The 27480-nt window shown below is 32.2% G+C and overlaps 1 protein-coding gene across 3 annotated transcripts in view; it reads left to right on the top strand.

The window, feature by feature from the left end:
* Positions 1-1723: 1723 nt before the first annotated feature.
* LOC126881639 (zinc finger protein 845-like) overlaps positions 1724-27480 on the top strand; it is a 40411-nt gene continuing 14654 nt past the window's right edge. For 2 of the 3 annotated variants that reach the window (XM_050646011.1, XM_050646013.1), the window contains exon 1: positions 1724-2084. In XM_050646011.1, coding sequence (XP_050501968.1) covers positions 1850-2084 — 235 coding nt within the window. In that variant the 5' untranslated portion in view covers positions 1724-1849. Of the gene's footprint in view, positions 2085-22160; positions 22321-27480 lie in introns of all 3 variants that reach the window. The other variant, XM_050646012.1, reaches the window with a different exon arrangement.

The raw sequence follows: 27480 nt of genomic DNA on the forward strand, positions 1-27480 counted from the left end.
AGGCATGGTTTACAAAATTTCCCAACCTGGGGAGAGGTATAATCACACAAATGTGTCGTATGAGAAGTGGACATTGTAGTGTTCCTGTACATTTATTTAGATTGAAGGTAGTGAATTCAAACCAGTGTTTATGTGGCAGTGTAGGAACTTTACAACATGTTTTATTGGAATGTACTAGGTTCCAAAGAGAGTCCCAGTTGCTTAGAAGGGAACTAGAAGGTGATCCGACATTAACTGATGTGTTGTTTAAAAATTTAAACTCAAAGACATTAATCGCAGTGCAAAAGTTTTTAACATCAACGACTCGTGTGTAGCTTGCTTAAAAACTTTATGACTTTATGCTTGCTTGCAATGCATGTGCTTTGTGCTTAGTGCGGTTTTGCGTGGTAGTACTAGAACTAGACCATTAATAGTAGAACTTTAGTTATGGAACTTATAAACAATTACAAAGTTTTTTTTTTCTATCTCTTAATTATTTCAGATTCAGGAGCTATGAGCTTAAGCCCAGATGTACCTCAGGTACGGCTCTTGAATATTCAAGTCTATATTCACGGATCCTGGCCGGATAGCCCTGGCAGCTAAGGCCATTCAAATGAAGAGAAGAAGAAGAAGAAGCCAATAGAGACATTACAGTTCTGTAATGTCTCTTGCGGTTCTTCACATCAAGTTTACATCATCTGTGTAGGTTACAATCTGCTTAGACTTATTGAACAATATATCTAATTAAGTCTATAGATAATAGATCTATTATATGTAATTGTTTCATATAAAATTATAACCAATATTGCAGCCATCTGAAGATCGTTTGAATAAACAAGTATAAACTAAATGAATATATAAAATGGGGAAAATTCCATTTATTGCACTGAAATTGTATTTTTTTATAATTTACTGTTAATTGTAAAACTTCACAGGTACCTATTGAATGGAATCATAATGTTTTAATAGTTTTAGATATTATAATCCAGTACCTAACGTAATCAGATGCTCTTATGTTAAACTTAAGGGAAAAACTACCTACTAATTTTGATACATAAATCTTTAGTTGAATCTCTTTTTCACCATGGTTTACATGTTAGGAGGAATTTATAACAATGTACTACATGCATTATCCCCAATTCAAAATTATTATATACCTACTCAAAATCATTTAAAAAAGTAAATTTTATTCAACCCATTATTAATATACCTAAGATATTTGAATGATTTACGCCCGGTCTTTTCACCTCCGAATAAAAGTTATCCGGAGGTTTATTTGACAGATTTACATTTAATCTGCCGGATAAACTTCCTGATAAATATTTATTCGGAGGTGAAAAGACCGGACCTTAGTCCCATATATACACAAGAAAGAATCTCCTTCTGCTTTAATTAAGTAGTAATGCTATTCTACTGCATATATTTAATTGCAATTATATTCTATGATTTTTGTAACTCTACAGGTATCTACCACATTTTTTAAAGAATATATGAAATAAATAGTCATTAAAAATCCAAACGTATTTTTTTTAAATATACACATTTTCAATACATTCCTACTTTCCGAGTTAATTTCAATGAGTGAAGTGAAGTGAATTTGAATGCAGCATTCTGGGTGACGTCACTCCCGCCATTAGATTCTCGACGCTGATTGGTGGAAAGTTACCATGCAACCTGTCTATTTATGAACCTTGCAGATAGCCCTGGCAGTTATGGCCAATCAAACGAAGAGAAAGATAGTGCATGTCAGATGTCAGGTTTATTTGGGTTTGGGCGTTTGTTTGGTTTTGGCCGTTTTGGTTTTAATTTTTAATTATCATACTTTGTTAAATTTTTTTGATAAACACGTTCAAAGTTTAAACAATAAGTAATGGAAGTAAAACAAGAAGTTAGTGATGAGACGTGTCAAGCAGAAACGTGTTATAATGCTGTTGATGATGGTCCTTTGGATATTTGTAAAATTGAAGTTAAAGAGGAACCCAAAAGAGAAAGTATACATGATACATTTGATTATGTAGCCTCAAAGGAAATTCCCATAAAAACTGAAGTAGAACAAGACGAACATAAACTTACGTCATTTAAAGAAAGACAAACAATTCCAAGAGGTAAGTAAACCACAAGACTACTACTATAGCAAAGAATAGATTATAGTGAGTAGAAGGGTACGGCCCTGTAACGTTTTAGCAAAGGATTTTGCGTCCCAACTGAGTAGGTGCTATGGCGGTGTATACCTGACAGTGACTACAGACTACCACCACCCGCACTCTGGCCACAACATTCCTCGTCCACAAGCCTCCTTATAAACGTGACCATCTGTTTCATATAAAAGCTTCTTCTATGGGCTATATATTCGTTGACTATGGTATACCTAGGGTCTCAGGGGTTGGAGTTCTATGAACATACATCAAGGTATTCTGTTTCAGCTCTTCTTCGCTTGCTTAACAATGTTCTTTTATTCTGTCCTGTCAGATACTTTCCTTCGCCACTGTCTTATGTTCATAGTTTTAAGATTTTCTACATCATCTATCCATCTTTTACTCTTCCTTCTATTTCCTTGGGGCTTCCATGTCTGGTTTACTTTCACATCTCGATTATCTGGCATTCATTTTAAGTGATCAAGCCAGTTTATCTGAGCCTTTACAAATATAACAATATCTACGCTCTGCATTGGTTCATCGCTCATCCAGCTCGTGGTTCATTTAATTCTCCATGAACCATCTCTACAGTATGTTGGTCCAAATATCTTCCTTAGTATTTTACACTCAGATATTCTCAGTTGATTTTCATCAGTAGTTGAGAGGGTCCATTTGCTCCAAACATAGGCAAACAGCCGATGGATGACCAAAGTTATCTTTAACGTTTGAGTTAAAGTTAAGATTACTTCTCAGGAATAACGTGCCCATGACTAGAGAGAGAGAGAGCGACATACTTTATTGATACAATGTACCAAAAGGCCATCAACCGAAGTCTTTCAGCCAATTTACACAATTATTATACATTAATACAGTATATGTGTTTTTGTTAATATTAATACAATACAATAATTAAAAAAAAAAGAATGTGAAGAAGTTATACTTCTATTACCTATATGATTTCAACGAAATCAATATACTTTAAACAGTTTCTCTACTACTTTCCAAAAATTTTTATTAAAACAATACCAAAAATTAAGAAAATAAAAGAATAAAACACACACAAGCACAGTGAAAAATGCCACAAATGATTTCTGAACAATAATTGTTGCCAAAAATTTTAATTAAATACGTATTTTCTGAAAAAAATTATATAATAATATACTTACAGTTATAAAATCTATAAAAAAAATAACAACTTGCTTGGGGCTTGAACCCACTTCACGTCAATTGAGCCATACGAATGTCGAAGCGATTATCCACTGGACCACCTTCGCATGTACGTCATGTAGGAATATACACAAACTAAACGTTTACACCATAAACTTTTTGACATTTTGTTTATTTATATGAATTTAATGAAATTATTAGTTTGATTTTTGTCGAATTAAAATACAACAAAATATAGAGTAAGAAAACAATATATTAGATGAAGATTTGTAGAAAGTTTGTTCATAATCAGATTATGTAAATTAAAGCATTGCCTACTAATAGGTAACTACATTATTTCTTTTACATTTTCCAAATAGATAGGTATGAAGATAATTTTTTATTGGAATACAACTAAAACATTTAGAATTACGTACCTGCGGCTTTTCAAAACTATTTAAAAAGTCACTATAATTATAAATTTGATTTTATTTCTGTCCTCACAACAATAAAAACTAATATATACAATATTTTTGTTTACCGATAAACTCCATATTGAACAATTAGTGACAGATCATTTCAACACCCAATCAGAGCCCATATAACGACTAATACCATACTGTCGGTGTGCCCATGCGCCCAGATTATTAAAATTTCACCCTCAATGAAAGGGAGCCTAAAGAAGTATAACTTCAAAAATAAAATATTTGTATGTGTCAGTAATCACAATATCACTGACAATTAGTTACAATACAGATGATGATTTAAATAGAGTTGTTTATTGTCTTGATTTGTAGCAGATTTCTTCAAAAAGAGTTCTTCCTGGATATCTACCGATATCTTCACAATGTGGGGCCAGGGTTGGCATAGAATTTCCCCATCTTATAAAACCCAGTGGGTTTTTTCGGGGTTTTTCAATTGATAAAACCCACTATTATTGGGTTTTTTCAAAAATAGCAAATTTTCAGTTGAATGAACGTCATACACATATATTTATTTCTAAATAAAAACAAAAACTAGCATAAATACCATGAAGTAAGTAGTAGGTGAATACAAAACGAGAGAAACTGAAACTAAACTTGAGATTTACCTTAGTACAAAGTTTATAATAACCGAGATACAGGGTGTCAAAGTTAAACTTTTTTTTTATTATTGAATATTTCCCGACAGGTATGAGATAACAACATGAAATTTGGTATGTGGGGGTTTTTTGAGTCGATAAAACTAAATCCCGTACCAAAAATGATGTATTGCCCAGAGGGCGCCACATACGACTTTCAGCACTCATTTATTAGGTTCAATTTTTTTTATCCCTCACTCTGTATAATTTTGACATTAAAATTTTTATTCTGCTATTAGTTTTACTTGAAAAAGGTATACTTTTTTCATCTCCCTAAACTCAACCATTTTCGAGATAAACGCATTTTAAATCTGCGATACATCATCATTTTTAGCATAATATCATTGTAGTTCCAACCGAAAAATAACTTAAAACCATAATAATTGTGCCAGTTCTCAAATTTATGTCATTGCATCGCAAATTCCATTTGAAGAAATTTGCGATAGATTTTTGGATAATTTTATGGTTTTAAGTTATTTTTCGGGTGTAACTACAATGATATTATGCTAAAAATGATGGTGTATCGCAGATTTAAAATGCGTTTATCTCGAAAACGGTTGAGTTTAGGGCAGTGATATGGGAGAGAGGGGATACGACATAAGGCATGCTTTTGTATTTACTAAATGGGACCACTTGATTTGACACTTTTGTGCTACATCCAATATGGCGACGGGCAGGTTTTTATACGTTATATAGGAAATATGTTATTAATTAGTTATTAAAATTATTAATTATTTATATATTTATATAATATAATATAATTTTATAATTATATATTTTATATAGAGCAGAATATACTACCAAAGTGTTGTTCCGCCATATTGGATGGAGCGTTTTTGCGAGTGAAACCGAGCCCATCTACTTCGCCGTATGCCGCATCCCCTCCCTCCCACATCACTGGTTTAGGGAGATGAAAGAAGTATACCTTTTTTAAGTAAAACTAATAGATGAATAAAAATTTTAATGTCAAAATTATACAGAGTGAGGGGTAAAAAAAATTGAACGTAATAAATGAGTGCTGAAAGGCGTATGTGGCGCCCTCTGGGCAGTACATAATTTTTGGTAGGGAATTTAGTTTTCTCGATCCAAAAAACCCCCACATACCAAATTTCATGTTGTTATCTCATACCTGTCAGGAAATATTCAATAATAAATAAAAAAAAAGTTTAATGACACCCTGTATCTCGGTTATTACAGGGTGTCTGAGTAACTTGGCACCATATGGGAAACTTTTTTAATATCAATTTTATGAAAAAAAGTCATTCTTTATAAAAAGCTCTGCATAGTCTAAATCCTAAGATGCAATCATCAGATATCAAATTTTGTCAACAGTATACGAGGTATGTCAAAAAATATGAATTTCGCTCAAGAGCAAACTACCTTTATATTTCAAAATATCAAAAAATTTTATTATGAAAAGTTATTTGTAATTAAAAACCATATTCAAATATGCAATAACAGCCTTCTACTTGAAAAAAAAAATTCTGAAATTTTCCTAAATTACCGATTCCGAACATCATTTTTATTTATTAGACATGTAATAACTCTTTTATTAATAATTTTAGGAAAAAAAGTTATTCTTCATAAAAATCTATGCATGGTCTAAACCTCAAGACGCAACCATCAGTTATCCAAGTTTGTTAATTTTATATGAGGTGTGTCGAATACATAATATGAATTTAGAAAGAATTCTAGAATTCATATTATTTGACACACCTCGTAGAAAATTAACAAACTTGGATAACTGAAGGTTGCATCTTGAGGTTTAGACCATGCACAGATTTTTATGAAGAATAACTTTTTTTCTTAAAGTTATTAATAAAAGAGTTATTACATGTCTAATAAATAAAAATGATTTCGGAATCGGTAATTTAGGAAAATTTCAGAATTTTTTTTTTCAAGTAGAAGGCTGTTATTGCATATTTAAATATGGTTTTTAATTACAAATAACTTTTCATAATAAAATTTTTTGATATTTTGAAATATAAAGGTAGTTTGCTCTTGAGCGAAATTCATATTTTTTGACATACCTCGTATACTGTTGACAAAATTTGATATCTGATGATTGCATCTTAGGATTTAGACTATGCAGAGCACTTTATAAAGAATGACTTTTTTTCGTAAAATTGATATTAAAAAAGTTTCCCATATGGTTCCAAGTTACGCAGACACCCTGTATAACCTTTGTACTAAGGTAAGTTAGCTTAAATCGGCCTATTTTAACCTCAGGAACCTTATTTCGTTATTTTATTATTTTTGCAGTAAAATTCATAATTTTTGTAAAACTTTTGATAGAGCAGAAACTATATCAAATCTAAATAAAAAACTGAAAATCCCCGAAAAAAACCCTAAAAAACCCAAAAAAACCCGTCGGGTTGGGCTTTTTAAAAAAACCCGGGTTTTTTCCAACCCTGTGTGGGGCTCAATCAAATTTTTGTTATTGTCATTAATAGAGAGATATTTAAACAACTTATTGAGGCTCTCATTAATAGGTTCAATTCCAGTTTTATCATACAGCAGTCTGTTTGATGGATAATGAAGTTAATTATCAGGATGACGCATTCTAGTAATTTGTCGAAGGCTAGTTGTTTCAGCCACTTTTATATTATTTTTGGCAGGACCTTTAGAATTATATAATTATAGAACCATACTCCAGCATGGGCCTGCAAATCATTTTATAAATATTGGCTGCTGTTTCAATCGTAATTCCCTCATTCTTGTATGTTAGACTTCTGAAGTGTTTTGCTCTAGTTATAATTTTCCTTTTTATAACTGCTGTGTGGTGGTTGAACTTCAATTTGTTATCTATTTTGCTTCCCAAATACTTAACAGTTTGGGTGGGTTTAATAATATTGTCGCATATGTTTATAGTTGGAGAGTGATCTTGGATTCTATGGTTAAATATTATTAGTTTTGTTTTAGAAGGATTTATTGTTAATCTCCATTTATTCATCCAAGATATTGTGTCATCCACCTGCCTCTGCAATAAGTCCATTGTCTTTATTAAATTTTTTCCATATGTAATTACTGCAGTGTCATCAGCAAATTGTAGCAAATTAGTATTGGTTAGTCTATTGTCGCATATGTCACTGCAATAGAGATTATACAATAGAGGGGAGAGTGGTGAACCTTGTGGAACTCTTTGTGGCACTGAAAATGAATGGGAATATGTTTCATTGATCATCACCTGCATCATCTAAGAAATTCGTCAATAATCCATATTAGAGAAGGGGAGCATTTCATTCTGTGAAGTTTATATAACAATCCTCTATGCCAAACGAAGTCAAAAGCCTTTTTGATGTCCAAGAAAACTCCAGCGTCCTTTAGTCCTTGCAATCTTGCTGCCTGTATATTGGATGTTACTATTGAAAGAGGAAGGATTGTAGATGATTTTTCTCTAAATCCAAACTGGTGTGCTGGAATATGTTGGTTTAAGTCATTATATAATCTTCCTTGGATAATTTTCTCAAAATTTATTCCAATTACTGGGATAAGGGTGATTGGACGGTAATTTTGGGGTAGTTGATGGTTAGTATAAGGTTTAGGAATAACTATTACAATGCCTGTCTTCCACTCATCAGGGAAGAAATGATTCATGATACAATAATTATATATGCTCATTATCTCCTTATGAATATCTGGATCTAGTTGTCTAAGCATTTTACGATTGATGGAATCCTTGCCTGGAGCTGTGTATTTCCTTTATATAGAGCCTCGTCATATTCATCTTCTGTGATGTCCTGAAGAGCATTCAGATTACGACTATTTTCATAAAAACTTCCAAACCAACTATCCAACTCCTATAAGGTATCTCTATCAAAATTGTTATCCTCATTAAATTTGTGCCCATGACTATTTAAGTAAAATTTGGTGTGATGTATCGGTCACAGTTATGAGATAGTTATTTCATCAACGTTATATTAGAAATAAGTTTTGAGGAACAATGTTTGAAGTAACAAAGAGAACCTTATGTAGAAATAGTACAAGTTGGAGTGAGTGCAAGAGATTGTTCAGAACATACCCGTTGTCGGTCACCACCATAACCGAACAGCAAACAGCTGTTTGGGTTCAGTGGTGTTTCAAAGTTGGTTTCAAACGGTCGATAGAAACAGGGTTGCCAGATTGGTGTGTTTTCCCAAAATTTTGTTGTAATTTGAAAGCGTCTATTGAAACTTTTCTAAGCAGAAATTGTAGTGGGATTTTTTGGGGGCGGATTTTAAGGGGTCATGGTAAATTAAATGTGCGAATGTACATAGAACTGTATATTATACTCCCATATAATCGAAGACGATAGGAACTATGAATTATTTCCAGGGCCCTCGTTGATAAGTAGTATAATTTTGGTTTACTTTTCTCTTCATTTGACTACTAATTTATTAAAATGCAGCAAAAATTTAAATTTGGGGTATTTGAGCTTCAATTTGAGGGAATTTCAGTTTCTAAGTGGGGGATTTATAAAATATCATCTGGCAACTCTGGATAGAAAGCTCAGTAGGTACTTAAAATAAAATTTCAACTTATATCTTGATTTGATTTTTGTACAATTTTTAAAATTGTATTACCCTTCTATTCTTAATTATTAAATTATTAGCTTCTAAATTCACTTGATTTGTGTCTAAAAACAAGTCAAAAGATGAACCTAACCTTACATAACTACAGAGTTATCTCATAACTTGAGGTTTAACATTGCGTTATAAAGTACCAGTTGATGTATCAGATAACTCAAGAACTGTCAAGAAATAATGCAAGCATAATGTTCAATATGATACATCACACCAATTCGAGGATTATAACTTGACTACAGGATAACTTTACGTTAAAGATAACTAGATAACTTCGGTCATCCATCACAGGGCTGAATGTCAGTTAAAGCGTGTGTTGTGGGACCTTCACCGTTTTATTAAAATTTTTAAAATAATTGAAAAAATACATTGGTTTGGAAGTATGCTGGTCAGGATTTATTAATCTATTTCTTTGTATTTCTTGGCATTTTTGTAACTAACTATTCTAATTTGAAAATAATCACAATTTAACTTAAAAAAATAATTTTATTAACGTTTCGACTTCCACTTCAGATGTTGTCAAAATACAGTATTTTGATATTTTGTGCAACATTAATAAAATTATTTTTTAAGGGGATGGGTACGTATTTTCAGCTGCAATGTTATTTAAATGGGGATTCATTTTTTTCGATAAATCATATTCAAATGTCATAAAGCATCTTTGCATCTTTAATTATTCGTCGGTTTCGCAATGAGAAAATGCCAAGTTGGGTTTCAATTTGATGATAATTTACTTGATTTAACTCAAAAGGTATACCCAATTTATATGCTATATATTTCAAGAACTTGTGTTGGACTGTCTCGATTTTTGATAATGTAAATATTATAAGATGGAGACCATACACAAGAACAATACTCTAGATGAGGTCTAACTAAAGAACAATATAGTAGTTTAATTGCTTCAATATTCTGAAAGTCTCTAGTGCATCTTTTTATAAAACCAAGCATTTGTCAAGATTTGGAAATTTTTACGTATAATGTGATTCAAATAAAAGTTTACAGTCTAAGTTAATTCCCAAATCACGAATTTTAGTAACCCAGTCAACAGGAATGTTCTGTATATTATAATTATATTCTATTGGCTCTCTCGATCGTAAAAAAGAAATAGCATGACACTTGGATGCATTTAGGCATGGCATTAATACAATCAAGATCAAGATCATGTTGAAAATTAATACAATCTTGTGTATTGTTGATAATTGTGTAGAAGTTTAGATCATCTACAAAAAGAAGAGGTGAACTGTGTCGGAAGCAGTGGTGTATATCAGGGGTTCCCAACCTTCGAACAACTGCGTACCACCTGATATATTTTGAAGATTTTGGCGTACCACCAAACACAGGTTTGTGGGGGGCATGGAATGGAAGGAAGCCCCCCAATTTTTCTAGAAACATATTTGCTATCAAAAATATGTCCATTGGCTTGTTTTATTTTATCCAGAAGTCAATTAAGGATTTCTTTTTAAAAGTGTCTTCTGTGAAATCGATGAATGTTTTCTGTAAATCCTGTAATTCTAACTTATTTGGTAGGCTTCCTGCAAAACAATTTCTGATCCAGTCAAGTTTGGAATATTCTTCAGAAAAATATTTATTAAAACTTTCTTGAAGAGATTCCAAGTGATAAATTATATCAGCAACCACATCTCTTATTCTAGATATTTCGTTTTCGTCAATAAATGATGACAGAGTCGGAAACGCAGAGACATCCTACTCCTGTATTTGAGTTTGAGAACATAAAGGAACTAACTTTTCTTGAAGGAGTTTATTTCCTCATTGGCTGTGAAGGGTGTTTGCTTTCTGAAGACCCATGTTCGGCATGTTGAGTCTGTCATTATTTTTTTCAGCTAAAAGCATTAAAACTTCTGACCTAAGTTTGAAGAAACGGGTGAAAAGTGGTACTTCCACAGTCAAAGGCCCATTGTAATCGCTTGGTTCACCCACGCGACCCGTACCACCTGAAACCTCTCCGCGTACCACCAGTGGTACGCGTACCACCGGTTGGGAACCGCTGGTGTATATCATTGATGAATATGTTAAATAACAGGGGCCCCAAATGTGAACCCTGAGGTACTCCTGAATGAACCTTTATCTCACTGGAAACAAAATCCCTGATATGCACCATCTGAACTCAGTCAATCAAGTATGTTCTCAGCCACTCAAGAAGTGGACCATTAATACCCATTTGTTTAAGTTTAAATATTAAAATATTATGGCTGACCCGATCGAAGGCCTTGGAGAAATGGGTGTATAGTGCATGTACCCTACAGCCCCTCTCCAAGGCCTTCCTCAGGAAGTCCACAAACACTAGAATGTTACATTCGGTTACAAACAAAACATTCAAATATCTTTGGTATTACACTAATTATACTAATGGGCCTGTAATTATTCACCAATGAATTATCTCCCGCTTTATAAATAGGTGTTAAAAAACTATTTTTCCAACATTCTGGAAATTCAACCTCATTTAAGGATAGATTAAAGATGTGAAAAAGAGGTCTGGATAATATGAAACAACAGTTCTTGAGAAAGCTGGGAGGCAATCCATCAGGACCAGGACCCTTATTCGCATCCAGTTCTGATAATTTTAGATAAATATCGAATATAGTTATGTTAAAACCAGTCAGGTTAGTAAGACCAAATGTAGGTGAGTCACTGGGTATGACGTATGACACATACAGTCGGAAAAATGAAAGAATACCCATGAACGAACATATAAAACACGCTGTATTTTCTTGTCACCGTGTCACAAAGAAAATTGCCCAGCGCAAGTACATGTAATAATAATTATTACATGTACTTGCGCTGGCCAATTTTGTGTGTGACACTTTGACAGAAAAATACAGCTTGTTTTATATGTTCGTTCATGGGTATTCTTTCATTTTTCCGACTGTATTTGAGTGGAATATACTGTAGAAAAATATTCTACAAAAAGATTTACAATATCTGATCCATGATTGGATTCAACACCACCATACCTTAACACAGCGGGCAATGAGGGCTTTCCCCTCCGTGAATTCACAAACGACCAAAATCCCTTCAAATTATTTCTTAGCGACAATTCTGTTAAGTAAATATGATTTCTGTAGCTTTCAGCTTTCAACAATTTACAATTAGCCCTCAGCTGAGAAAAAGTATGATAATCCAGAACTGATTTAGATAAAAGATATTTTTTGTGAGCTTTCTTTATTCTCAACTATCAGGTTTTTTAACTCTAAAGAGAACCAAGGAAGGAATTTACGTTTTGAATACCTTTTTAGGGGGATGAATAATTCTATAGCTAAGTAAACTATATCATAAAAAAATATTTACAATTTGATTCAGTATTTTTCCTAAAAATAAATTATCCCAACAGAACTGTGACAAAAATCAGTTATTTTCACATAGTCAGCCGACTTGAAGTCCCTACAGAAACCGTCACTAACCAAACCACTATCATTGGGGCGCCTTTTGGTCCTCTTCATCTCAAATTCCAGGGGTGGGTGATGCATACCCTCCCTCAAAAGAGCTTCATCAGCTCTGGACACAGTTACATCAGCATCATCGTCCAACACCAAGTCCAGAATATTACCAGTTGTATTCACAATAGTATTGGACTGAAACAAATTATGGTATGCACACATACCAGACACAACCTGCAGGGATTCAACTTCAGAAGCTGTGGCATCTGGTAGAGGAATTGTTGAAGAGCACATATCATCTGAAAACCATTCGCAGTTTGGTAAATTGAAGTCAGCAGCCAGAAAATAGTGTGCAGATGGATAATCTTCAGGTTTCACAAAATATGGAATATTTGTCAAATGTAGACTTTGGTGGAAAATATGCTGTTCCTATAATAAACTGATTTGCACTTATATATTAATAATATTCGCAATTTATATTTTAATAAGTTACAGGGGTGAAAAACTAAGAGAAAATGTAGTGTGATTTTTGATTTCAAATATCTTATTCAAAATAAACTATTTATTAATTCTAAGGGACTTTCGGCCCTCGATAATAATTTAATCTTTCATTCTGCGTTTAAATTTTTTAAAAATATTAATTAGTTTTTTCAGGATTCGAAAAAAATGATCACCATGTCTGTCGTGATATTTACCAAGTCAACATTCGCTAGCTTTGTCATACAACGGACTGAGTCAAATAGAATATGATGACAAGACAGTGACAGTTTTAAATATTTGACACGGCATCGGGAATATTTTGAGTTGTTGATTAAATAATATTAATAGTGTATTTGATAAATAATTGATTTAAGACGTGAACTTAATAAAAAGTTATGTATTGTTTATTATTTATGGACGATCCAAGCAGAGAATACACCTGGATATATTCAGTGATCCAAGTATTTTGTTGTTAAATATGTTCAAAATTGTAAGCGTTCTATAGTAACAATATATTATTAAAAAATCACTTTAACACTTTTCCTCTTTTCTCGATTGAGTATTAGTTTTTGTTGTACATATAAATTATTACAATCACCGAATACACAGTTAGTGAAAAAATTATCACATTTATTAACTGAATTAATAATTTGCAATTATACAAATAACAGTTATCCAAGAACAGTCAAAAGCCATCTTTTTAAAGTTAATGATTGTCAACTAGAATGACATTCTAATAATGTTTACATATCCATACCAGTGTGAATTTTACCACACGTAATTTGCTGTGTAAAGACAGAAAAAGTAGGGATAGCCGAAAAATATTTGCGCATTATGTACTGATGGCCTTAAGTTAAATTGTGGCTTATTTCCCAAATTAGAATATGTAGTTAAGATTTATTAAAATTAAATTCACAAATCTGATCTCATCTGGTTATCTGTGGGCAAATTTTCAGCCAAACCTAAGAATATGTATTTTGGGAATTGAGGAAAATGTAAAAAATAGCATTTTAACGTTTTCTACTCTTCTTGGATGTCGTCTATCAGGGAATTGCTGATGATAAATTTTTATTGCTAGTAGCATATTTTTGTTATACTCTCCTAGCACAAATAGTATATTAAGTATGGAGAACGGTAAGGGTTTTATACCGATCGAAGACAATTGTTTGGAGGAGGAGCGGAGCGACGACTCCAATTATTGTCTGAGATCGGTTACTCTTAACGTTCGACATGCTTATAACGTTTTTTGCACGATTAATACCATTATAAATTATAAAATTAAACATTTTCGTCATATTGACTAGTTTCATTCATTTTATCAAGATAGATACTTTGGTTGTTAGGTAGTAACTAGGGTGCATAACAACAATGGAGAATTGAGTTTTTATTTAGTTGTCAATAATTTTAAGTACAATTTTGATTATTATAAATTAAAATATGAGCGAAAGTGAATTTGAAGAAATTGAACGGGCTTGGGAAGAAGGGTGTTCCGCAATTATTCCCGAAAAATCCAAAATCCGTTATCAAAATACCTACCAAAGTTTTAAAAAATGGTGCGAAGGCAAGAATTTAAGAATCAAAGAAAAGACTCTATTGGCATATTTCGTTCAAAGACATATGCAGTTGAAAGCTCCTGGAAGCCTCTGGGCAGAATATTCAATGATTAAATCCACCGTTTTTCTTTATGATGGCATTGATATTTCCAAGTTTTCAACTTTGATGGCGTATTTGAAGAGAAAAAATGTTGGCTATAGGCCTAAGAAAGCGAGCATTTTTACACGGGAGTAAAATTAAGAGATTTTTTAACTCGACGGTAAGTGAATTACTTACCGTCGAGTTGGAGTACTTACCGTCGAGTTAGATTACTTACCGTCGAGTTGCTAGAAATGTCACCTACTGACGTAAAATCTGTCACGGTAAACAGTCAAAAATGATCAATCGTGCAAAAAACCATATTACTCAGTTCCTCATTAGAAAAATTTATATTAGTAATGACAACAAAGCAACCGGAACCATACAAATACTATAATGTCAAATGTTTAAGCAAATTTAGTGTCATAGCCAACTTGGTAAAATATATGTTTTTATTAATATCTTATGCACCAAAAATCTTAACTACGTAGGTATGTATTTTGATATCTCATCCAATATTAATTAATTATCAATTAATTAATCTGGTCTAGTCTATCTTAGTCTAGTAATTAATTTTAGATTGTTTTTTTTTCGAAAAATTATTTTTGATTGAATATTTTCACGGCCACCTAATAAAATTTCCCTTATTTTTTGTTGCAATTAATATTTGGCACAAAGAATCACGAACAACTCACAAATTAAAGCACTTATAGCTATAGGAAATGCTTAAAAAATAAAAAAGTACCAAAAAATGTCATTTCATTACAATACTAAAATACAGGGTGTTCCATTTGAAAACTCAGAAAATACTCATGAGTTTCGACCAATCGTGTATACCAAAATTAAACATTTCGCTATACTAATAATGTTTAACAATAATAGACTAAATTAAAAATCGTTTGAATATAAATAGAAATTTTGATGTGAAATCACTACAATTCTATAGGGTGTGAATGTTGCTATGAAATAAACAAATAAACGTAATTATCTTTTAAACTACCTCGTCTAATATTACAAAACCCTATATTTTATGAAAGAAGACATTGAGGAGAATCCAAAAATGTAGGTACAGGGTGTTCCATTAAAAAAAAACATAAGTTTGCGTCACCCTGTCAATACTGGTAGCCCTGTATATTTGAAAATATTTTTAAATTATGGCCCTATCTGTTCCCCAACTTTTACCTAAATAACTTTTTTTTGTATCTCTTACGGAAAACGAGTAATTTTACTATCTCGCACTAATGCCCCACCCTGTATAGAAGACAGAAACGTAGGTTTTTCAAACATTTGTATCCTTGAGGACCCTTCAGTTCAGTGGCGGCTCGTGATTTTTACAATAGGGGAGGCTATACCTAACTGTAAAATATCTAGACAAATTTGCACTAGCAAAAAAATGCGCCAAAAAATGTAATTTAAGGCCCCATCTTTTGACCATTTTTTATTTACATTTCATAATATCATCCTAATTCATAATTTCATGATATCATCATTTTAAAAATAGTTAGTCTAATAGTAAAAGTTTGATACCAAAGTTTGTGTCGTTTATTTGTTAACAATTCCATCTATTTGTAAATAGATACCTATGCATATCAAAATAAATACAGATTTGAAGTTTTGCAGTCCATACATAATGAAGCTTCAAATTTTTTAAGATACTCAATTGAATTTTTTTAATTCTAAACGCGGCCTACTGCGAATTCAAAAACACGATAAATTACCGATATTTTGCTTTGAGTTAGAGATATCGGAAAAAGTTATTTGAGCAAGTTGTTCCAAATATTATTATAACCCCACATACCAAATTTCATAACAAAATTCGCACTTTTAGATTTTTCATTATTTTTAGTCAGGGCCCTAAAATTCGTTGTCCCGAGACGCACCCAACCACCCAACGGAGCTAAGAAGCTAATCTGCCTCCCTTGGTAGATCTCCAGGCAGCGTGTGATGGCGCCGTAGATGCCACTGTTAGGAGACCGGGTCTCCTTAAACGCCTGCTGCGCTGCACGGAGCATTAGTAACGGAGAATGCTGGGCTTCTCGGCTCCGTTCGTGCATCTCGGGATAACCCAGGGTCCTGCCTACAATAATATGTAATAAAACTGAGACGCGATCATGCGTTCTAATGCTAATGCTCCGTACGTATGGATAATTAGTGATAATATGGAATTTACACGTTGTATAATAGTGAGAGTAATTGTTGTTTTCGCGATTTATGATAAACAAAACAGTATAGAGTGTGTAAAAAATTTATGGGGAGGCTGAGCCTCCCTTGCCTCCTCTGACGAGCCGCCACTGCTTCAGTTGTATTGCATTTTATTAATCTTTAATGTATTCAAATAAATATATTATTTATACACTGTGCGTCAGAGAAAACGGGCACCTCACAAAATGGGTCATTTTTGATGTCTCGTATCTCCTAAACCTGTTGTCCGATTTAAGTGATTTTTTTATATGTCCTTATTCTTTAACAATTTTGCTGTGATAATATTGTTGCTAGACAGGTAAATTGTCATTGTATACCGGGTGTACCAATGAAACTGTTTTTTTTTTCTAAAAGTTTGGAACACTCTGTAGAATATTCTAGCATTTATAAAATACTGAAATTAAAACCCAACTATAGCCTCGGGTTTTCCTAACATTCTGTTTTCTGATTCATTCGCTTATGTTGGATAATAAAAAAGTTACATACTTTAACAACTAGCCATGTTCTTCATCAATATAGGTAGGGTGGGCCGAAAAAATATTTTTTTATCCGATCGAAACGGGGTAGGTTTTAAAAGTTGCATTTGGGGTCCTTAAAGAAAACTGCAAAATATTTTTGCTGAAAAAAAATATCTTCAGTCTGCGTATTTGACTTAAAATTTCAGTTTTTTTGCTAAAAAGTAACTTTTTGGAAATAATTTTGTACACATTAAGAAATGAGATAGAATGACCGGGTAGCGTTATATATGTTTGTTACCACTAATAGAATATCCCCAAACAGTTTCATTTGTCTTATGCAACATCTTCAGTGTGCGCAAGAACCACCAATTTACGTGATTTTAAGGTTAAATACAATATTTTCATACCACTTACCTTTTCTAATATTTGAAGTCTAGTTGTTTTGAAAAGTCTACAGTCAGCTTTTTTCTGTACATTTATCGAGGAAAATATATCATCATTTATGCAACTCTTCGCTAGTTCATAATGAACTACCCAGGACTCACCACGAGGAGGTGGTTGCATGTCTAGTCCCACCCGTGCCCTCCCTTCCACTACCCAACCATGAGAGCACGTTGTTCTTTTTGCTTAGGCTTTGAACTCTTTCTTAGAGTCAAACTTAGGCCGTATTGCTCTGTCAAATAGTCTAGTTCTGATTATTTCATCCCTTTTCTTTTCATCGCACACTTGTAGTGCTGATCGTGTGACTTCTTTTACTGCTCTTTCGACAGCTTGAGTATGTGTCGGTAATTTTCCCAGCACACCTTCTGCAAGAATATCTGACAAGCCGTCAACCAATATTCTGTTGAGGTCCTCTTCTGATAGATGCATGGTAACAGGGGGCTCAGTTACATCCATAAACTGCCATTCGATTAAATCTACGTATTCTTTGGCAGAAAAATTTATTTTAGGAATTTCAAAAAGTCGAACTCTTTCTCTGTCGTTTTTTCTTCTGGCTTTTAATATTCGTCTGATCGCAAGATGACGAATGTGTTCCCTGTCATCGGAGAGCATTGCCACAAGCATATTTTTGGGGTGTGCGAAGTATGCATTATTTTGAATGCACTTATGAATCACTTTCTTTTGTTCGTGTGACATATATGATGAAAAGTCCAGCATTTTCCAAAGGTTTCTTGAACCCTCCTTCAGTTTGTGATTGCATTTGATAGTGAACCAGCTTGGAGCATAAACTAAGGCAACATATTTGGCTAAATCTTTCAACTGATCTGATGGTGAACTAAATGCAATGTACAATCGGAGTACATGATTGGCAGTTGTCACCCACCGTGCATGATTCAACTTTCCAGGACTTCTATCCCCAAATTCTGGTGGTGATTCTCCTTTAGTAACTATTCTGCATGTCGTATAAATATTTCTGATCCATACTCAAATCTACTGTGTTTAAATCTGGAAGCTGTCGAAAGAGCAGTAAAAGAAGTCACACGATCAGCACTACAAGTGTGCGATGAAAAGAAAAGGGATGAAATAATCAGAACTAGACTATTTGACAGAGCAATACGGCGTAAGTTTGACTCTAAGAAAGAGTTCAAAGCCTAAGCAAAAAGAACAACGTGCTCTCATGGTAGGGTGGAAGGGAGGGCACGGGTGGCACTCGACATGCAACCACCTCCTTGTGGTGAGTCCTGGGTAGTTCATTATGAACTAGCGAAGAGTTGCATAAATGATGATATATTTTCCTCGATAAATGTACAGAAAAAAGCTGACTGTAGACTTTTCAAAACAACTAGACTTCAAATATTAGAAAAGGTAAGTGGTATAAAAATATTGTATTTAACCTTAAAATCACGTAAATTGGTGGTTCTTGCGCACACTGAAGATGTTGCATAAGACAAATGAAACTGTTTGGGGTTATTCTATTAGTGTTAACAAACATATTTAACGCTACCCGGTCATTCTATCTCATTTCTTAATGTGTACAAAATTATTTCCAAAAAGTTACTTTTTACCAAAAAAACTGAAATTTTAAGTCAAATGCGCAGACTGAAGATATTTTTTTTCAGCAAAAATATTTTGCAGTTTTCTTTTAGGACCCAAAATGCAACTTTTAAAACCTACCCCGTTTCGATCGGATAAAAAAATATTTTTTCGGCCCACCCTAATATAGGGTGTTTCTAAATAAGTGCGACAAACTTTAAGGGGTAATTCTGCAGGGAAAAATAATGGCCGTTTGCTTTATAAACATATCTACGCAAACGCTTCTTTTCCGATATACGAGATGTTGAATTATTTGTTAAAAACTTACGATTTATTTATTGCTCTAATACTGGTTGAGATATGCAAATGAAATTTATTAGGTTTTAAGAGATAGTGTTATAGCGCATTTTTTGACATTCAATTAAGAATTTTATAAGAGAAAGACGAAAAGCCCCAAATTCAAAGTTTACTATAATTAAATAATTAAAAATAACTATAGTCCATTAAAATGTTACATTTAGGTTGCATTTCTTAGAGGAGTCAATTTTATTTTTTTAATGTGTAGGGGGGTTCAGTAAAAGCTTAAGTTCAAGTTTTTGGGGTCGCCACCCTTGTCCCCCGGCCGCCATATGGGAAAAATGGGTGCAAAGGGTTTTCGCGCAGTATCTTCTAAACTAGCAATCCTACAGAAAATTTAATTACACATAAAATGTAGCAAATTAAATCTTCTACAATTTTATATCTATTACTTTTTATCGTCAAGTGACCAACAAAAAAGTTATAAATAAAAATATGAGAAAATTTTGTTTCCTTTTGGAGGTTATAACTTTTTTTTCGTTCATTTCATAATAAAATAACACCACAGCGATTTTGTAGAGGATTTTTCAATGAACAATTTTCGCTATAAAGTTGTTTACTTTTATTTATTATCTAGGTTTTACAGCGCTCCAATCTTGACCAGATTCTCGAATTCTCATAGGAATACAATAAAAAAAATACTTTTCTATCTATACAGGGTGTCCCAGACTAATTTAGCCACGCTATATCTCTTAAACGAATAGAGATTTTCGAATGGGACAAAAAGTGATATAATCTACTTGTAATACACTTTAATATGGCGTACAAAAAAATCATCCCCTAAATATCCATCCCTTAGTTACAACCCCTAACTTTATTTTTTTTAATAGCACCCTGTATATTTTTTTATAGTTTTGGATGTGGTCTTTTATCGTCTATTCAACACATTTTTTGAAAATAAAATCGGTTCGTAAATAACCAAGAAACTATCAGTTTATTTTTGTCAATTGTGTGTCCCAGACTAATTTATCCAGGCTATATTTCTTAAACGAATAGAGATTTTCGAATGGGACAAAAACTGATCTATTCCATTTGTAATACACTTTCATATGGCGTAGAAAAAATGCATCCCCTAAATATTCATCCCTAACTTACAGGGTGCTATTTAAAAAATAAAGTTAGGGGTTGTAACTAAGGGATGAATATTTAGGGGATAATTTTTTTTCTACGCCATATTAAAGTGTATTACAAATGTAATAGATCAGTTTTTGTCCCATTCGAAAATCTCTATTCGTTTAAGAAATATAGCCTGGATAAATTAGTCTGGGACACATAATTAACAAAACTAAACTGATATTTTCTTGGTTATTTACGAACCAATTTTATTTTCAAAAAATGTGGTGAATAGACGATAGAAGACCACATTCAAAACTATAAAAAAATATACAGGGTGCTATTAAAAAAATTAAAGTTAGGGGTTGTAACTAAAGGATAAATATTTAGGAGATGATTTTTTTCTACGCCATATTAAAGTCTATTACAAGTAGAATAGACCACTTTTTGTCCCATTCGAAAATCTCTATTCGTTTAAGAGATATAGCGTGGCTAAATTAGTCTGGGACACCCTGTATATTAGTCGAGCGGCAGCAATCTTTATGCCGACCACGAAAATCAAATTTAAGGTAAATGACCAATTTTGGTCTATTTTTATGTTTTCGAGGTCGCTGAATCCTAATATGAAGTTTATTTTTATCTAGATTTGGTGGAACATGTTCAAAAATCAAATTTTATACAAAAATGCCGAAAATCAATTTTGATGATTTTTCAAATTTACCTCGCTGTATCTTTGGTCGCTGTAAATATTTCCTTTTGAAAATTTTACTGCTTAATCTCTGAAGTATGTAGATAACAATGGGATTTGTCCTAAATATTTAAACACATTAAAAAAGTAGTTGTTAGTTTTTAAACTTGTTGTCATCATATTTCGTTAGTTTCATGTTTACTTAAAAAAGTTGAGTGACAAACTTTTTAGTTTATAATTTTAAACCAACACAACAATAAAATATAATTCATGAAGAAGTTTTTTTGGAAAATTTTAAGTCAAAATATACAACAGGAAAAAAGTTATGTTACTTCATATACAAGCGGCACACCCCAAAAAAACGCTTATATCTCGAGATCCTGACCACGGTGTGGTGAATGGCTAATGTGGCGCAATATGCGGTTGCGTCATTCTTCTTCTGAACCGGCGAATTTGTCCTCAAAAAACTTCTTGGGTCGTTTCTATATATGCTTCGGGTTATAAGTTTTATAGTGGGAAGAAAGGTCAAAAACAGATTAATAATAGCATAGTAATGTTAAAATCATAATACATTGTATGAATAAAATATATATATATATATATATATATATATATATATATATATATATATATATAGATAGAAAAGTAAGCCTAACTTTTGTTTTTATTATATCCCTATGAGCATTCGAGAATCGGGTCGAGTTTGGAGCGCTGTAACACCTATAAAAATATATAGAATTAAACAAATTTATAGTGGAAATTGTTCGCTGAAAAACCCTCTACAAAATTGCTATAATGTTATTTTATTTTAAAATGAACTGAAAAAAAGTTATAACCTCCAAAAGGAATCTTGTTAAATTTGTTTTACATATTTTTGTTTATATCTTTTTTGTTGGTCACTTGACGATAGAAAGTAATAGAAATAAAATTGTAGAAAATTTAATTTGCTACATTTTATGTTTAATTAGATTTTCCGTAGGGTTGGTAGTTTACGAGATATAGCGCGAAACCCCTTTGCACACCATTTCCAAGATGGCGGCCGGAGGACAAGGGTGGCGACCCCAAAAACTTGAACTTAAGCTTCTACCCATCCCCCTACACATTAAAGAAATAAAACTGACTCCTCTAACAAATGCAAGGTACGGCTTAAAAAATGTAACATTTTAATGGAGTACTAAAATAAAAATAATAAACAATATTTTAACTCTAAGACTTTTCGTTAAAAAAAAACTACTTTCTGGCAGCATCCTAAATCCCTGGCTTTTACAATTTATAAGCTTAGAGAAGACGGACGTCTAGGAAAAGGTCCGAAAGACAGTTTCGAGTACTCAAAATCTAAGTAAAGATGAGAACTTTACTCAGATTTTCATCTTTGCTCAGATTTTTAGTACTCGAAACTGTCTGTCGAACCTTTTTTTAGACGAAAAGAAAGTGGATACGTGACCGTGTCATTTCCGTTTTCTTCTATATAGTGCAGTCACTGAAGGTTTTCACCTTCGATTTCGTTGAACCTCCATCGATTTTCATGAAAATTGGTGAGTAATAAGAGGATACTTCAAGGAACAAAGGTGACATGATGCCAACTTGCGCTTTTACCCTGGGGGTGGATGCCACCCCTTCTCGTGGAAATAATACCATAAGTCGACATAGGGACAAATTATAAGCAAAATTTGTTATATAAAGTTATTAAAATAAATCAACACTTTTTAAGTTATTAAAGACTAAAGATTTTATTTTTTCGTAAAAAAATGCATGTTTTAAATCGGTTTTTCACTTATAAATAAAAAACTATAAGATTTTACAAAAAAGTCATTATTACTAAAATTGAAGATAATAAAAAATTGAATACATTCCTCACATAAATAACTAAACTAATGTTAGTTCAAAGTGAGTTATTGGCAATTGAATGTGTATTTTTTTCGACGAGTACTCAAATCTAAGTATTCAAGCTTAAATAACGGGAAAACGATGCAATGTATAAAATATTCCTGCTAAACATTTGTCAAATTAATTCAGAATACCTATCAAATGAGCTTCAGAACAAGACAATACCTTCAAAATTAAGCAAGTTGTGATGAAAATAAAAGAACCGTTTCGAATTTTTTAGGAAAAAGTGAAAGATAAATCATACGCCATTTCCACAAAAATTAAAATTTATAGTAATCCTTACAAGAACTTCTTTATATCAGCATAAGTAATGTTTTCGATAATTTTGACGGGTTTAGGTCCGGTAATTCTCATATTCTTTTGATAATTGCTCCAAAAATACTCAATATACGTAAAAAATTATATATAATCAAATTTTAGTATTTTCTGTACCAAATATTTTACCTGTTTTACTATTTCTATAGGGTAAAAAATAACCGAGATAGAAACGTTTAAATCTTAAATTTTGCTTTGGGAACCATGCAACCGGGGCCATTTAACCTTTTATTTTTAAAAAAGTAAGGAGTTTAAAAGACTAGGCTCAACGCGCTTAAATAGCACTTGGAATTAACTTTGAGAAAGTTTTTAGATGAACCTGATATCGTAAACACGAACGGAGTTATTAAAAAAAAGAATGTGTGTACTTTTGTACGCACGTAAGAAGTTATACTTCTATTATATGATTATATGATTATAAACGAAATTAATATACTTTTTATTTATATTTATTTAAATATTAAACTAATTTATACTTACTACTTCTCAAACATTTTTATTAAAACAGTGCCAAAAATTAAAATAATAAAAGAATAAAACACACACAAACACATTAAAAATGCCACAAATGATTTCTGAACATTAATTGTCGGAAATTTTTTTAACTAAATACGTATTTTCTGAAAATAAAATTATATAATAAATATACTTACAATCATAAAATGTATAAAAAAATAAAAAAATAAAAGTTTCTATTGGGATTCGAACCAACTTTCCAGCGCTCCTGTTATTGGCGTTGTATTGGGGTTCGCTCGCATTAAACGCTTCGCCACGGAGACAGTGTGTCATTATGTGCGAAGATCGACTAACTAAATGGATTAAACTTTTTGACATTTTTGAATTATGTAAATCAAATTATTTTGATTTTGAATTGAAATGATTTAGAATTGAAAAAATACAACAAAACATAGAGTAAGAAAACAATATATTAGGTGAATATTGATAGAAATTTTGATGGTAATCAAATTATGTAAATAAAAGTATTACATACTATGTATCAATATAACGACTAATAAATTTCGCAATCACTTGCATCGTGCTATGTTCAAATATCATAACAAAATTTGATCAACTATTTTTAAAACACTTACCAGTGTAAGATTCTTTAGCTTTTAATAAGCGAGATCGTAGATCGTCCCGGTTGATTGTTGTTATCCACAGTTCTCTACGCTTTCGAGCTAATAGGTTATTTATCAGTAATTTTGCGGAACTCATACTAGTCACAGTTTGATGGGCTTTCACATTGGCATGCAACAATCATCTCTTCTATGTTAATAAGTCCAAAAATATAATATGAAAACTATTTAAAAAGGCAGTATAACCATTAACTAACTTCTTGTTTGTTGTTTCTCTTCCTACAAATTTTAAAACGCAACAACCAAACCACAGTCCCACAGCTGCCATATTGGATAATTTTTGTCATGTCATTTGAACATCCAATCAGAACAAAGTTGTAATGCGACTGTGCCGGGATCAAAGGTTTTAATCCTATTAAAATCCACCCTCATATCGCGCGTAAAGAAGTATAACTTCAAAAACAATAACATTTTTTGGAAAAATTTTTAAAAGATAAATTTTGAAAAAAATTTGGAGCATAAATTTTAACGCTATCAACATGTTCGGGGACTCATTTGATTGATATTTTTAAGTACTTTGACAAATGTTTAATAAGTTTATGTTATAAAATGCATCAATTTCCCGTTTTTTCAGCTTGAATACTTAGAGTTTTTTACTCGCCGAAAAAAATATACATTCAATTTCCTATAACTCACTTTTAGTTAACACTAAAAGGTTTTTCTAGCAAGAGGTTTATTTCACTTTTTATTAGCTTCAATTTTGATAACAATAACTTTTTTGTAAAAACTTACAGTTTTTGAGTTATTGATGAAAAATCGGTTAAAAACATGCATTTTTCTCAAGAAAAATTAAAATTTTTGATCTTTAATAACTCAAAAAGTTTTGATTTATTTTCATAACTTTATATTACACATTTTGTTTAGAATTTGTCCCTCTATAGAATTATGGGGTTATTTTCAATAAAATAATTTTCACCCCCGAGAAGGGGTAGCATCCACCCCCAGGGTAAAAGCGCAAGTTGGCACCATGTCACCTTTGTTCCTTGAGATATCCTCTAACCACTCACCAATTTTCATGCAAATCGATGGAGGTTTAACGAAATCGGAGGTAATAGTTCATATACACCTTCATTGACTCCACTAATAGTCGTCGTCTCTGTGCGTATAAATTGTAAAAGCCAGGGATTTAGGATACTGCCAGAAAGCAGTTTCTTTTACATTTAAAATATTGTTTATTGTTTTTATTTTAGTTATTTTTAATTATTTAATTACATGTAGTAAACTTTGTATCTGGGGCTTTTCGTCTTTCTCTTATACGAGAGATGTCGCTGATTTGCGTGGTAAAAGTGGAATTATTACGTTCGTGGTAATTTCACTTAAATAAGACAGTTCGTTAGTGTTTGGTTCAGAGTTGTGACTAACATAGCTCCATTGATAAAGCCTGAGGACGCAGAAACAGCTGTCTGGAGATGGTGGTCCAACTCTGAATCAAATAAAAACAAAAATTGTCTTTTCCCTTAAAAATTTTATATTCACCATTGGCGTGCATATGGGTAATATGACCGGGTATTATGACCCGTATGTACGCCAATGGTGAATATAACATTTTTAGTTGTAAGTCAAAAAATACGCAATAACTACCTCTTAAAACCTACCAAATTTCATTTGCATATCTCAACCGGTTTTAGAGCAATAAATAAATCGTCAGTTTGTAAGAAAAAATTCAACATCCCGTATCTTGGAAACGAAGTATTTGCGGACATATGTTTACAAAGCAAACGGTCATTATTTTTTCATGTAGAATTACCCCTTAAAGTTTGTCGCACTTATTTGGAAACACCCTGCATTGATGAAGAGCATGGCTAGTTGTTAAAGTACCTAAGTTTTTTAGAATAGAATAGAATAGAAATATGCTTTATTGTCACTGAAAATACAAATTTTATGGACAAAGCTTAATTAAAGTCAGAAAAAAAATAAATAAATAATATCTAACAATAACAATAACAAATACAATTTTCTGAAATTTGATAAATCGTCAATATAAAAAAAATATACATAAATACAAAATATAAGTTAATAAAGTAAAGAAAAAAAAAAAAAAAAAACAAAATCGATATATTGCAACAATTTATAGAAATTGCAAAGTGAATATACAATAAAGTAAACTATTTATAGACATAGGAACTAATAAGTTTAAGCTGCTGCATGTGACACCCAAGTATAGATAAGTTTGGTTACTTGTACATTACTGTAATTTCTTAGTTAGTCATTAAGAAACTCTTCTACTGAATAATATGGTCTTGTAGATAGATGAGCTTTTGTCATTTTACGGAACTTGGGGAAAGATGTTGCAGATTTGAGTTGTAAAGGAAGATGGTTGTATAGTTTTTTTGCGGAATATAATATAGATTTCTTTACTAACTCAGAGGACGGGATCGGTAAATAGACATCAAAATTTGAATTTCTGGTGGAGTAGTCATGACGAGGCCTTGCTGGAAAGACATGCATGTGTTTACGAATTAAGCAAACAGTTTCTAAAATATATAAAAATGTAAAGGTTAAAATGCCGTGATCTTTGAAGTAACTTCTGCAATGTGTTGTTCTTCTGAGGCCAAACAGATACCTTATTGCTCTTTTTTGTAATTTAAAAATAACATCTAACTGGGCAGCTGTACTAGAACCCCAAAAAGGAAGACCATATCGAAGATGAGACTCGAACAAAGAAAAATATGTTAGTTTAGAAGATGCTAAATTGAGTTCTTTCGAAACAGATCTTATAGCATAGCAGGCTGAGGCGAGTTTCTTACTTAACACATCGATATGAAGGGACCATTTGAGGTTGCTGTCTAAAAAAATACCAAGAAATTTTACAGAATCAACGGTAGAGATCTGGCTGTTATTAACAAGCAGGGGTTGAAGAGCACTTTTATAGGATAATGCTACTGTCTTATCCACGTTAAAAGAGAGTAAATTAGAGTCAGACCAGGTTTTTATCGTAAGCAAATCAGAAGTTATAGTTGC

Source organism: Diabrotica virgifera, chromosome 3 (assembly GCF_917563875.1).
Source record: "Diabrotica virgifera virgifera chromosome 3, PGI_DIABVI_V3a".
Classification (NCBI taxonomy): Eukaryota; Metazoa; Arthropoda; class Insecta; order Coleoptera; family Chrysomelidae; genus Diabrotica; species Diabrotica virgifera.